Source organism: Notamacropus eugenii, chromosome 1, assembly GCF_028372415.1.
Source record: "Notamacropus eugenii isolate mMacEug1 chromosome 1, mMacEug1.pri_v2, whole genome shotgun sequence".
In the NCBI taxonomy this organism is placed as follows: Eukaryota; Metazoa; Chordata; class Mammalia; order Diprotodontia; family Macropodidae; genus Notamacropus; species Notamacropus eugenii.
In genome coordinates this window covers 310361389-310374957 of record NC_092872.1, presented here as the reverse complement: position 1 = coordinate 310374957, position 13569 = coordinate 310361389, and the positions used below count along the sequence as shown (strand labels likewise).

At 39.9% G+C, this 13569-nt stretch overlaps 1 protein-coding gene across 3 annotated transcripts in view; it reads left to right on the top strand.

The window, feature by feature from the left end:
• The first annotated feature begins 290 nt into the window (after nucleotides 1-290).
• The window catches only part of EXD2 (exonuclease 3'-5' domain containing 2), a 50883-nt gene continuing 37604 nt past the window's right edge, over nucleotides 291-13569 (top strand). For 2 of the 3 annotated variants that reach the window (XM_072629503.1, XM_072629502.1), the window contains exons 1-2: nucleotides 291-435; nucleotides 8706-9082. In XM_072629503.1, coding sequence (XP_072485604.1) covers nucleotides 8753-9082 — 330 coding nt within the window. In that variant the 5' untranslated portion in view covers nucleotides 291-435; nucleotides 8706-8752. The remainder of the gene's footprint in view (nucleotides 436-8705; nucleotides 9083-13569) is intronic. The other variant, XM_072629504.1, reaches the window with a different exon arrangement.

Sequence of the window (13569 nt, the reverse complement as noted above, 5' to 3'; positions counted from 1 at the left end):
TATATATTTTTATATTTAATTACTATCATCTGTTTATTAGTAGTATTATCTTTATTATTTATAGAATAAAGACAAGATCATAAATCAGCTCCTAAAACTTACTGGCAACCTTTTCAAGTGTCTTCTCTCTGAAATGAAAGCCCATATCAGGGAAGTCTTTGCATCTACACTTTCAAGCCCCAATTGCAGCTCTTTCCGTACTCTGGGCGACCAGACAGGACGGCAGGGCAGGAGCGCGTGTTGCCGTACAGCATGGCGCCGCCCACTTGTACGGAAGATGCGCCGTAAGTCCCGCCTTCCGAGCCCTCCTTCTCCTCTGGAGCCGGCCAGCGGAAGTGGTTCCAGCCGGAGCGGATGCCGGGGGAGGCACGCGGAGGCAGAGGTTCCAGCTGGCCCGCCGCTGGTCTGCCTGACGTCTCTGCCGGCTGCCTCCCGGTAAGTGACAGTTCTGGAGCCCGCGCCTTCGGGAGCCCTCTGTGTGGGAGGAGACCGGGGATGGGAGGGCCGCGGGCCGCCTGCCTGGGAGGGGACCCGGCCCGGCCTCTGCGAGGGCAGCGCTGCGCTAGGGGCGGGACCCTGCCCCACCCCCAACTCCTTCGGCGGCGCCCTAAATCCGTTTCTGGGCCCCCCCCCCCAAGCTGTACCGCAGTACCTCGCGGTACTACCGGAACCTCTGCGCCCTGAGCCCTCATCCCGCCCGCGCCCCGAGGGAGGCGGGCTCCTCGAACACCTGGAGTCCTCCTTAGCCGTCTGGGGCTCGGGGTTCCGTTCCAGATGCGTGCCCCCTCTTCCTCTGCATCCCTCACTCACACGTTAGCCGCCCGCGTCTTCTGGATCTCCTGGATTTCCCCCCTGGCTTGGGGAGGAACGCGGGGTGCTCGAACACCTGTAGTGGGTCATCGGTACCTGGGAGATGGGGAGTCCAGCTCCAGAGGCGCGCCTTCTTCGTTCCCCTGCGGCCCCGTGCTCACTCTCACCACCTAGGTCTCCCAAATGTGGGTCTTTTCTCCCCCCAAGTCCGGGCAGGGAAGCCGGGGTCTCGAACCCCAGACACTTCTGTCTGCCCGGGATGGGGTCATCTACACTCGGGGTGAGCTCGGGAAACCATGCTCCGGAGGGGTTCCCTTTCCATGCCCCTGTGCCCCCATTCACGCCGCGTTTCATCTATTTTTCCTGGATCTCCTGGATCTTTTCCCATGCCCTAGTCTTAATGACTTCCTCCAGTTCCTGACCTGCTTCAATAGCTGTGTCTTGGCAGCGTTGCAATATGCCCTACTAGCCCAGATTCCACGTTGTTGTTCTAAATGTCCCTCGCTCCATTATCCCCGAGGAGGAGGACCTTCTGTGTACCCATTCCACATGCTGGCATCCCATACATCCTTATGCTTTATTTTCATGGGATGGAAAAGTGGGCACATAATACGTGATTTATGTCTGTTTTCCACCCAGCTTGGAAAATGACAGAAAATTCCAATAGTTTGCAAGCCCCTTTGTGGAGCGGGACTTTGTCATTGTTTAATGTTTGTGGATTGACTGCTGTGTAATGATCATAAGTACATTTGAAAAAGGCATCGAATTTAGAGCCAGAGGGTCCAGGTTCATATTGCTGGCTCTGCCATTTTGATATTTCTTTTGATTTGAGCACTCATTGGGCTCTCACTTCTCTGAGAGTCAGTTTTCTCATGTATGAAGTTCCAAGACCTCCTTTAGTTGTAAAACTAAATAATAATTCTAATTACTAAGCAAGTAATTGGAATTTTTGTGTCATCGGTGTTTTTGTCAGTTTTGGTGAAAAGATTTGAAACTTCTCAAAAGGGAAAACAGTAACTGTAATTTAAGTATAGTTTAACAAGGCATGCAAGTCACTTTGGTTTAATATGGGATACGTAACAGACATAACTTTCTCTCACACCCCAGTGAAAAGACAGATAGATTTAGGGTCAAAAGGTTCAAATCCTGGCTCTGCCACTCCACTGTGTGATTTTGGGCTTGTCACTCTTTGGGCCTCACTTTCCTCAACTGCAAAATGAAGGTGTTGAAACATGATATTTAGATCCCTTCCAGTCCTAAATTTATGGTCCTATGATTAATTTTTTTTTCTTTTTTTCAATTAACAAGCATTTATTTCCTCTTCCATCCAACTTCATTGAAAAGAAAAAAAACCCTTTTTAACAAATATTCAGAGTCGAGCAAAACAAATTCCTACATTGTCCTTATTCACACATATGTTTCCTTCTGAAGCTTGAGAACATAACCTTTGTTAGGAGGTGGCTATTTATCCTATGATTTTTCATCAGTATTCTCTTGGCTCAGCTTTCCTCATTCTGCATCACTGCATACAGGTGTTCTCATGTTTCTATAAATTCTTTGAAAAAACATTTTGTTGATGCTCTTTTTTCTCATGATTGCTCTTTCCCAGAGACTGCCTTTCTTCCCTCCCCCACCCCCAACTGAAAGCTCCTTTGGAACAAAGAAATACAGTAAAGCCAAACAAATCTACATACTGGTCTGCTTGACAATATAAGCCTCATTCCAAAGCTGTAGTATTCCATCACTTCTGTTGTGAGTGAGACTATCTTTACCTTTACAGTTCTAAAGCCTTAATTTGTCACTGGATGGATCCAAGTTTTGAAGTCTGAGTTGTTTTCTTTGTGTCTTTCATGCAAAGTTTTTTTCTGGGCAAACCTACTTTCATCTAGATCATACTAGTTCATACTAGTCTTCCCAAGGTTCTCTACATTCTTCCTTTTCCTTAAAACAAGGTAACGTTTCAATTTAAAGCACATTTTCCCTATTTTTTTATTATTGCAAATAATCCTACTATGAATATTTTTGTTAATAAGTATTTTTTCTTACTGTCAGTAACCTCATTGTGGTATATCTTCAGTAGTGGGATCTTTGAGTCAAAGCTTATAAAGTTTAGTAATATTTTTTTTGGAAAATTCCTAATTATTTTTTGGCTATACTCACAGCAGCAGTGGATACTTACAATGGGTTACCCTCCCCCCCTTTTTTTAACAAGCTTTGCTAATTTGTTAGATGTAAGGAATACCACTCTGAGCTGAATGTAATAAATTGAAATTCAATAAGGATAAAACTAAAGTCCTGTACTTCAGAGAGTCACTTGTACAAAAAATTGGCTACTGGAAGCATAGCTAGAAAATAATTTATGTGAACAAAATCTGGGGGATTCAGTGGACTTAATGAGTCTACTGTGACTCCGCTACAGAAAGAGTTAATGTGGGAGGAAAAGGTGTTAGTGAACTTAATCAATCAACAAGTATTTATTAAGCACCAACAATGTGCCAGGCATTGTGCTATAAGCTCTGGAGTAAAAACAAAGAATGAAACACCCCCTACTCCAAATAAGCAAGAGGGGAATAGTGTCAGTTGTTAAGTATTGAGCACCTTCTATGTTAACAGGCACTGTCCTAGAGATAAAAAGACAAAAATGAAATAACCCTTTCCCTCAAAGAGTTTACAATTTAGACAGGGAAGCATGTACGGAAAAAGATCTATGCAAATAGATACAAGGTAATTGGAAGAGAAGGTACTAGAAGCTGGGAGATCAGGAAGGGTCTATTGTAGGTATTGTTCTATTTGAACTCTAAGGAAATAGGGCATTCTGAGAGGTAGTAGTGAGGAGGGAATGTATTCCAACTATGTCCAGGGGGACAACCTGTGCAAAGGCACAGAGATGGAAGGTGAAAAGTCCTGTGTGAAGAATATTATTAAGAAAGCTAGTTTGGGTTGTAGGATGCATGAGAGAGTAATTAGGCTATGAGGGTAGTTTTGGGCCAGATCATGAAGGGATTTAAACAGTAAATAGTGGAGTTTATACTAGCTCTTGAAGGTAATAGGGAACCACATGAGTTTGTTGAATTGGGAAGTTTCATGGTTAGAACTGTGTTTTAGGAAAATCAGAATAGCAAATTATGAAGGATAAGAGGAAAGACTTAAGGTAGGGAAGTCAGCTGAGGGTCTTGTGTGTGTTCGTCCTTCATTGCTGAAGAAAACCATGCCATCAGAGAAATAATGACATCACTTGCACTTGACTTTGTTTTGAGTGAGGGAGGGCTGTACAGGTCACCAGCCTCACTTCTCTTCCAGAGCCATCTGAATCCAGTGACCAGACATTCATCAGGATGACTGGAGATGACCCAGGATGAGGCATTTGGGGTTAAGTGACTTGCCCAAGGTCACACAGCTAGTGAGTGTCAAGTGTCTGAGTTGAGATTTGAACTCAGGTCCTCCTGACTCCTGCACTGGTGCTCTATCCACTGCACCACCTAGTTGCCCCCAATTGAGGGCCTGTTGCTTCCCAGTAAGAGGTGGTAGATGAGGAGCTAGACTCAGGGTAGACCTCAAGTATAGTTTGAAATACTTTGTGAAATGCCTTGCTGAAATCTAGGTATGCTATGTTTATGTCACTTCCCTTATCTTCCATTCTAGTAATCCTGTCAGAAAAGGAAATGAAATTAGTCCATTATTACTTATTCTTTTTAAAAATTCTGAATTTAAAAACCAAATAAGATGATTTTATATATATATTCAAAATAGAACAAAAAATTATACTAGAATCTGAGTCTTTATTAAGTATAGTTTGCTTTTCAAGTATGTAGTAAATTGAGCATCTTATTTTCTTTTTTCTAAAATATTGAATTAACATTAAAATATTAAATATTTTATTATTTTTTATAATTATATATTTTATAATATGTATAGAATATCTAATATAGTAATATAGTAATATGTAATATAAAATAATATTAAAATATTTAAAATATTTTCGGTCAGCAAAAAAAATCCCATCCCTAACTCCCTAATTGAGAAAGAAAAAAATCCCAGTTTTAAAAAAAATAGGCAAAACAGATCTCTACATTTGCAATGTCCAAAAAATAAATAAATAAAAATCTTATCCTGTACTCTTGAGTCCTTTTAACTTTTCTTTCAGAAAATAGGAAGCATCTTTCTTCATAATACTTCTGGATTTGTGCTTGGTTATTACACTGATCAGAGTTTTTGTCTTTCTAAATTATTTCTCTTTGCTATATTATTCATTGAATCAATTATTCTGCTCTTTTCATTTTGCATCAGTTCATACCAGTCTTTCTGGATTTCTTTGAAATCATCCCATTCATCTTTTCTTAGAGCACAGTAGGATTCCATCACATTGATATTCCACAACTTGTTCAGCCATTCCTCAGTTTTCAGGTCTTTGTCATGACAAAAAGATCTGCAATAATTTTTAACATCTAGGGGCTTTCTTTCTTTGATTTGTTTTTAGGCTTAAGAGTGGTCTCACCAGATCAAAGAGTACATATAATTCAGTGACTTTTTAGAGATAGTTCCAAATTAAATTACTTTTCAGAGTGGCCATACTAATTCAAGTATCCATTGACAGTTGCATTAGTATATCTGTTTTCTGTATCTGTCATTTTCCCTTTTAATATCCTTTGCCAATCTTAGGGGGTGAGAGGTAGAACCTCAAAATTGTTTTAACTTGTAGTTCTCTAATTGTTAGTGACCTGGAGCATTTTTTAAAACATATGTAGTTATTGCTCACTTGAATTTCTTCCCTTAAGAACTGCTCCTTCATATTCTTGGCCCATTTACATTATTTATTATTAATGAAGTCGTGCTGACTCTTAGTGATAACCGCATTCCTTTGAAAATGCTCAAAAAGGGAGTCAAAAGTCAAGTTCAGAGGCCTGAAGTTTGAAGATACCACCCTCCCCACTCTACTTTTTTTTTTTTTTAATATAATTAGGACAACAATTGTACTTTCCAGGCCTGAGGCACTATTTTCCTTCTAACTTTGACTTAGCAATCACGTTCTCCAGTTCTTTTAGTGTTTTGGAACGTTTGGGGCTTTTTGGTGTTTTGGCATGTGAATCTGGTAATTTGATCTCATTGAAATCAGATCTAGGTTTTCTTTCTAGCATTTAGTACAGCGCCTGACACAGAGTAGGTGCTTAATAAATGTTGGTTGATTAATTCGTAAGCTCTCCCTTATTTGGGGTTTCAGCCTGATCTTAATCACTTTTTATTTAACCTTACCAAATCAAAGATCACTCTTGGCAGGGAAAACTGCTGTTAAATAAGAATTGAGTAGTTTGTACCTTCTTTTTGTCAACCACTATCATCTGAACTCTTGTCTTTTTTTTGATCTTCCTTTTTTCCCCCCACATAATTAAAAAGTCTCTTAATCATATGTGGCATTCATCAGTCCCAATTTTTCCCAAATTTCAGCCCTCCTGACATTTTTCTAATAAATCTGAGCCACTTTTTTTTTTTTGGTATTCTTCCTCCATTACCGACCTACATTTCCATCTTCTGTATGGGTTTTTAAAATTTAAGTGGATTAATGAGTGCCCTTGCTCCTTAGGTTTTACACAATCATCATTTACCATTATACTTTGTCCATTGAACCTTTCCTCATAACAAAGAATTGTTAAACAAAACCAATTGCTTCAGCAACCATAACTGCTAAGAGTGTGCAACATCTCTGTATCTGTAGTCACTCCCGTATCTACAGAAAGAGGGGAAGTGTGTTTCATCACGTTCTCTCCTAGATATTTGGTTTGGTCTCTATAGTTTGTCAGAGATCGGTTGCTTTTCGTCATTGTTTTCATTTACATTATTATAGTTAATATGCTGTTCTTCCAGCTTTGCTCATTTTACTTTTCATTAGTTTGTACAAGTCTTTCCATGTTTCTATGAATTCCTCATAGTTTTTTCTCTTACGGTTCAGCATATTTATTCATATATTATATTATACTTTGTTCAACTATATCCTAGTTGAAAGACATCTCCTTTTTTTCAATGTAATCATTTGTTTTATGGTATAAGAATTTTGTTCTCAAGAGTTTTCCATTACTCGTGGCTCTTAGCTACCTGAAAGCGTATCCCAGGTGTGGTGTGCACCCTTATTCTTGATCTCTAGTCTGGCTTGTTCACCTGCTTTCATACTGAAAGATCTGAAGTTCTTAGAGTGGGGCCACTATAACGTGCTATGCTAGGGTTAACTGTTGAGAGCTCCGGAGGAAGGGAAGCCTCCGCTGCCACTGCCTTGCTACTATAGCCCTTGAGCCCCAACAAGTGTGCTTACTATTTATTAAAAAAAAAAACAAAAACAAAGCACCATAATGCCATTAAGACAAAACATTTGCTAAACAATAATCATCATCATATTTATTCAGTAGAAATAAAGTGCAGTGAGGATTATAGCATTATACTATAATGATTGTTGTAACGTGGGTTACTTTCCCACCTTTTCTGTGGGTGGGAGTGAATATGCATGATGCCACAGGGTTAGTCATTGACAACTGTGTTCTTGACAGTACCTTCTGAACCTTTCTTTATTCTCTTGAGTATATCTATGCTAGAGATTATGGGACCTTAGTATTACTTTTGTGATGCCAAACTAATCATTTTTGAGTTTTCTTTCTATGAAGGATTCCCCAGATTTCCCTTTCTGATCCTCTGTCACCTCACATTAAAGTAGTCATATTCAAGTTTACTTTCATGCACTGTATAGGTGGATTAATGTGATTTTAAAGACAAGTAGGTCCCCTCCTATGCTTCCCCCTTTGCTCTAACCCATTATATCTTCCCACCTGACCCCAAATGCTTTTGATCCCTTTTAATTAGGAATGCAAACTTTTATGCCACTGATCTCCTTTGAGAGCAGGAGAGATTTTCACTTTTTTCTTTATCTCCTCTGCTTAGCACAGAGTCTGATAGAACTAGAGTGGGGGATAAGATCCTAACCAGAGGGCTAGAAGCACCTAAATAGTTTCACTAGGTAGAAACAGCTAAGCTTAGCACCCAGTTAGCAAGAATAATTAGGTAAAATAGGATGAAGGCTTCTTTGTTCAGCTTGCCCCTGTGGGCATTCTTTCCAGCTGCTTCATTGTGTAAAAGGGCTCTCTTTCCTTTTGCCACAAGGTGGCTCTTCCTCCCATGCCCTGCCCCAGTGAGGCTTCATATCACAAAGTCTGAGGTCTCTTCTTTGTCCTTTAACTGAATTCATCTATAGTTGATTTGACGTTGCGTTTCATGCTAGTGGTATGCCTGGGTTACGGTTGTGAAATCTGCCATAGATGACAAAAATACAGTTCTGACTGTAATTATATCAAGGTTTAAAATGTAAATGTCTAGCAATGGTCCCATTGACTGCAGTTCATCCACCAATCAATATTATTGTTGTGGTTAGTTTAAATTTATGTGGAACTTTATAAGTACTTTCATGTACATCATCTCATTTAATTTGTACAGATATATAGCAGCAACACTGGTTTTGGAGTCGGGTGATGCATTCAAATCTTTGCTCTTTTACTTACTGTTGTATGAATTGGGGCAAGTCAATCTCACTGAGACTAAGGTTTTTCTTCTACAAAATAAAGAGATTGAACAATGTGATCTCCAAAGCATTTTGTAGCTCTGAATTCTTTGATTTATGATATAATAACTTTTCCTGTTTTAAAGGCACTGGGTAATTAAAGTGAGTGAATGGTGGGTAGGGGCACCAATGGTAATAAAGAAGAATACCAATTTTAACTACTTGTCAATAATGTCTAGTAGTGACCCTGGTTACCATCAACTTTGTGTGGTCAGAGAAGGAAATGTTTTTATTGTAGGTTTTCAGACCCAGCTTAGAGTAGGCTGTCATTTTTGTTCTGATTTTTCCATTTGTTTTGCAGTTTGGGGTGGTAACCAAATATTCTCTTGAGTGGCAGGAGACAAGAAGATGCCCAAACACAGTATAGTTGCTACAACGGTGGCCACCCTTCTGGGCACAGCATTGGGAGGCCTGATCCTATGGAAAGTTTTCCAACGCTGGAGGGGCAAAACCAGCTGTACCAGAGAGCAGCAGGAAGTAGCTGAGGGCCAAGAACTGGGCCCAGTGAAAACAGACCCACTGTTGTCACCCTTGGTTGTTCCTAATGTCTCGCAAGTGGAAAGGATCCTTGGAGAGAAGGTGGTGACTGTGTCTGAGAGAGAAGAATGGGAAGGAGTTGAATCATTACTCAGGAAGGAGTTGGAACAATGTCCAGTCCTTGGAATTGACTGTGAGTGGGTAAGTGATAAAGCAAAAACAAAGCAAACAAAACGTACCCCAAACCCTTTCTGAGAGTAAATGAATAAGATTAGAGAGAAGCTAAGATTGGACTTAGACCAAAATGGTTTTTTAGCAGAGTGGTTAGCTACTAGTCATTTACCTAGTATCTGCGTAGGTATTGTAGTTAATATAGTAAGACATCAAAGCCTTTCAGAATGTGACCAAGCCTGGGAAGTAAGCAGAAAGCCTCTAAATGAAACCAAAATAGGTTTAATTCAGTAAATATTTGTGTGCCTACTATGTGGGAGGTACTCTATTTCTTGATGAGCCATTTGGATGTATTCGAAGATGATTTACTGTTGCTTTATTTAAAACCCTAACAAACATTTATTTGTTTTCATAGAACCATGAGTAAAAATTTTGGCATCTGAAGTAAATTCAATTCATCTGCTAGTGGTGTGCAGAGAAGAGGTGGTTCAATTGTTTCCACCCTTATATGATTAGGGTATACTAGAGAAAGAGGTAATAAGAATTGAGAAAGTTGAAGAACTAGGAGCACTGACTGTTTGAGGGGGCAGAATTTGGGATGGAGAAAAAAACTATTAGCTGAGTACTAAACTAGGACAACTAGGTCGTACGGTGGATATAATGCTGAGCCTGGAACCAGAAAGACTAGTCAGATCTAACCTCAAGAGATTTACTAGCGGTGTGACCCTGGATAAGCCACTTGATCCTGTTTGCCTCAGTTTCCTCATCTGTAAAGTGAGCTGGAGAAGGAAATGGCACACTTCTCCATTTTCTTTGCCAAGAAAAACTCAGATGGGATCATGAAGAGTTGGACATGACCGAAATGACTGAATAACAACACCAAACTTACTGGGGAAGAGAGAGAGCTACCTGGAGATCTGTAGATGGCAACAGCAGGGATCTTGATAGGATGGAATGGACTTCAAGGAAGTGAGGTGGTTGCTAATGATGGTGGCAGAAGAAATGACAGGGAAGCACAAGTGGGTGTGTCAGGGAGCATGGGGAGGGTGCCAAGGGATGTAGTATCTTCAGAAAAATGGTAGGTTTCCTAGGTCCTGAGAAAATGGGAGGAATATGAAAAGGAGAACTCTAGGATCATAGATTTGGAAAGTCATCTAATCCACTCCCCTCATTTTAGAGTGAGATTAAATGACTTATCTGAGGTCACATAGGTCACTTGGCAGAACCAGGATTCAAATTCAGGCCCTTTGACTCTAGATGCACTGCAGTGTAACAGAGGAGGGTTCTCAGAGGAGAATGGGCACTGGACAGAGTTAGGACTCAGTTTGCTGTTTGAGCATGGTGGTGGGGAATGACCTCGGAGCTAGAAGCAAGCTGCCCTCTTTGCCTCTCCAGCACAGCTCCTAGCAGTGACACAAGCCCCCAGGCAGCGGATGATAGATGGGGCTGGAGCTAAACAAGGCAACCACTGGAGAGGGACCTATAGCTATTTACCAGCTATGGGCTGGTAACTCAGGTTAAAAATTGGGATGAAATGGGGTATATATTCCTACTCTACCCAATAGCTAACAAAGGGAAGTCTTCTTACTAGGCAAGGGAAGGCCATTCAGAGCAAGGAAAGAATATGGCATTTGATTGAACTGGGCACAGTGTGGTTCGGAAGCAAGGTTGGGGGGCTTTTAAACCGGGGCACCGGGAAGCTATGTCAAATGCTTGAGTCTGTAGTGCCACTGAAATCTTTAGGACTGTTGCTGTAGCTTCTAAGGAAAGAAATTAGCTTAGCTCATGTGACTAACATTTCCCCTACCATATCACAGAACTCTGAAGGTGTAGCAGCTTAGGGAGAGACCTGCTGCTAGCTGGTATTGACTGCACAGCCCTATTGTCTGGGAATTAGCCCCTGTGGGTCTGGGCTGGTTTTGGCTCAGGGTTTGCCCAGCCCATATCACATTAGAAATAGCAAATAGAAAGGGCAGGGAGGGGAAATTGCGTTAGAAGCACTAAACAGTTGACAGCTTGACAGTCTGACAATGAAGAAGACAAGAAAAAAAACCCTACAAAAAGCCAAGGCAACAACTCAAATAGCATGGCAATCTAGAAGAGTTTGTTACAGGAGTAGACAGCCTTCTATTTCAGTAACTGTTGAGGGCAACACAGGACAAGAATGGGTGATAACCCTGAGTAATCCAGAAAATAACAGCAGCTGACTGTCATATTAGTGTTCTACAAGGTACATTCTGTTAAATGTAATCTATTTTAGAGTCTGGATTATGTAACCTATTTCAGAAAGATTCTCATAAAATGAGCAAATTACAAAAAATTGGTGCTTCAAGGGGTATTGGAAAAATCATCTTGGGAAGAATGTCTTCCCTAAGGGTAAATGAGGCAAAAATTGTGAGGAATGGTTAATTTTAAAATAATACACTAAAGTTACTATTGTATATATTTCTCAGTAGTCATCACTAATGGGAGGAAGTTAGAGTAATCCAAAATGATTCATAATTTTAAAAAAGTAACTTTGATTTTAGAATGTGGAATACAGGGTTACCTAAAAGTCCTAAGTACAATTTTAAGCTTTAATAGCTGTTGTAGGATTTTTGAAGCATCCTATATAAGTATGTCATGTTTTAGGAATTAATTTCATTCTCAACAGTAAAGTCATAATGGAAAAACTTCGTTCTTGAAGATATTAGAAAACCTTTCTTCTGTCCTGTTCCATTTTGAATCCCTTCCTTTTCAACTTATACCCTTTATTCAGCCTCCTCATGTCTATGTTAAAAGAGAAACTTTACCTCTTGGACAGATAACAGGGCAACTCAGCTTAAGGCTAATGTTTTTTTTTTCTTTCTCTCATACTCCCTGGGGTACAAGAATAGGAATCAAATGTTTGAGTATCAAAAGGCTTTATTGATGGAGATGAGTGTTACATGTAATGGAAGAATCTAAATGTTCCTTTTTGTCAACTGAGTAAGTATTGCAGTATGCATACTGCCAGCAGAGGAGGTACTCAATCTATAAACATTTATTAAATTCCTACAGTTCTGTGGCACACAGTGCTCGGCACCGTGCTATGCTCTGGAAATACAAAAAGAGGTAAGACAGTCCTTAACGTTAAGGAGCTTACAGTCTGATGGAGGAGACACCATACAACAAATATATACATGATAAATAGAAAATAATCAGCAGAGGGAAGGCACTAGAAGTAAGGAGGATTGGGAAAGGCCTCCTTTAGAAAGTGGCATTTTAGCTGAGACTTAAAGGGAAAAAGGGAGGTAAGTAGTCAGAGCACAGGAAGGAGGTGTGGGGGACAGCCAGAGAGAATATGCTCAGAGCTGTTAGATGGAGTGTTTTGTTCCAGGAGCAACCAGGAGGCTAGTGTCACTGTCAGAGAGTAAGATGTAAAAGGACTGGAAAGGTAAGAGAGGACTGGGTTATGAAGGATGTTTTGTTGTCTTTTTTAAAAATTTATTTAGTATTTTATTTTTCCCCAGTTACATGTAAAATAATTTTTAACATTCATTTATAAAACTTTGAGTTCCAAATTGTTTCCCTTTCTCCCTCCCTCCCCTCTCTCACTGAGAAGGCAAGCAATTCAATATAGGTTATACACAAGTAGTCATGTAAAACATTTCCATGTTAATCATGTTGTGAAAGGAAACAACTCAAGAAAAATGGAGAAAGTAAAAAAAGTATGCTTTGATCTGTATTCAGGCACCATTAGTTCTTTCTCTGAGGATGGATAGCATTTTTCATCATAACGTAACGTCCTTTATAAGTGGTTGCCTTGTATTGCTGAGAATTGGTTAGTCATTCAGAGCTGATCAGTTTGTAATACTGCTGTTACTTTGTACACAGTACATTTCACTTATGCATCAGCTTGTGTAAATCTTTCTAGGTTTTTCTGAGAGTATCTTGCTCATCATTTTTTATAGCGCAGCAGTGTTTTTTTAAGCATGCTTCAGTCTGTGTATGTAGACACCAACAACTCTGTCTCTGGGGATGGATAGCTTTTTTCATTGTAAGTCTTTGAGTTGTCTGTTGCTGAGAATATGTAAGTTATTCATGAGTGATCATCTTACAATATTTCTGTTACTTTGTTACAAAGTATTTCACTTCGCATCAGTTCATGTAAGTCTTTCCAGGCTTTTCTGCTAGCGTCCTGCTCATCATTTCTTATAGTACAATAGTATTCCATCACAATCATATACCACAACTTGTTCAGCCATTCCCCAATTGATGGGCATCCCCTTAGTTTCTAATTCTTTGCCACCACACAAAGAGCTGCTATAAGTATTTTTGTACATATAGGTCCTCTTCCTTTTTGTTTTTTATCTCTTTTGGGATACAGACCTAGTAGTGATATTGCAGTATGCCTGGTTTTATACCCCTTTGAGCATAATTCCAAATTGCTCTACAAAATGGTTAAATCAGGTGACAACTTCACCAAAAGTGCACTAATGTCTCCTTTTCCCCACATTGCCTCCAACATTTGTCATTTTCTTTTTCTTTCCTATTAG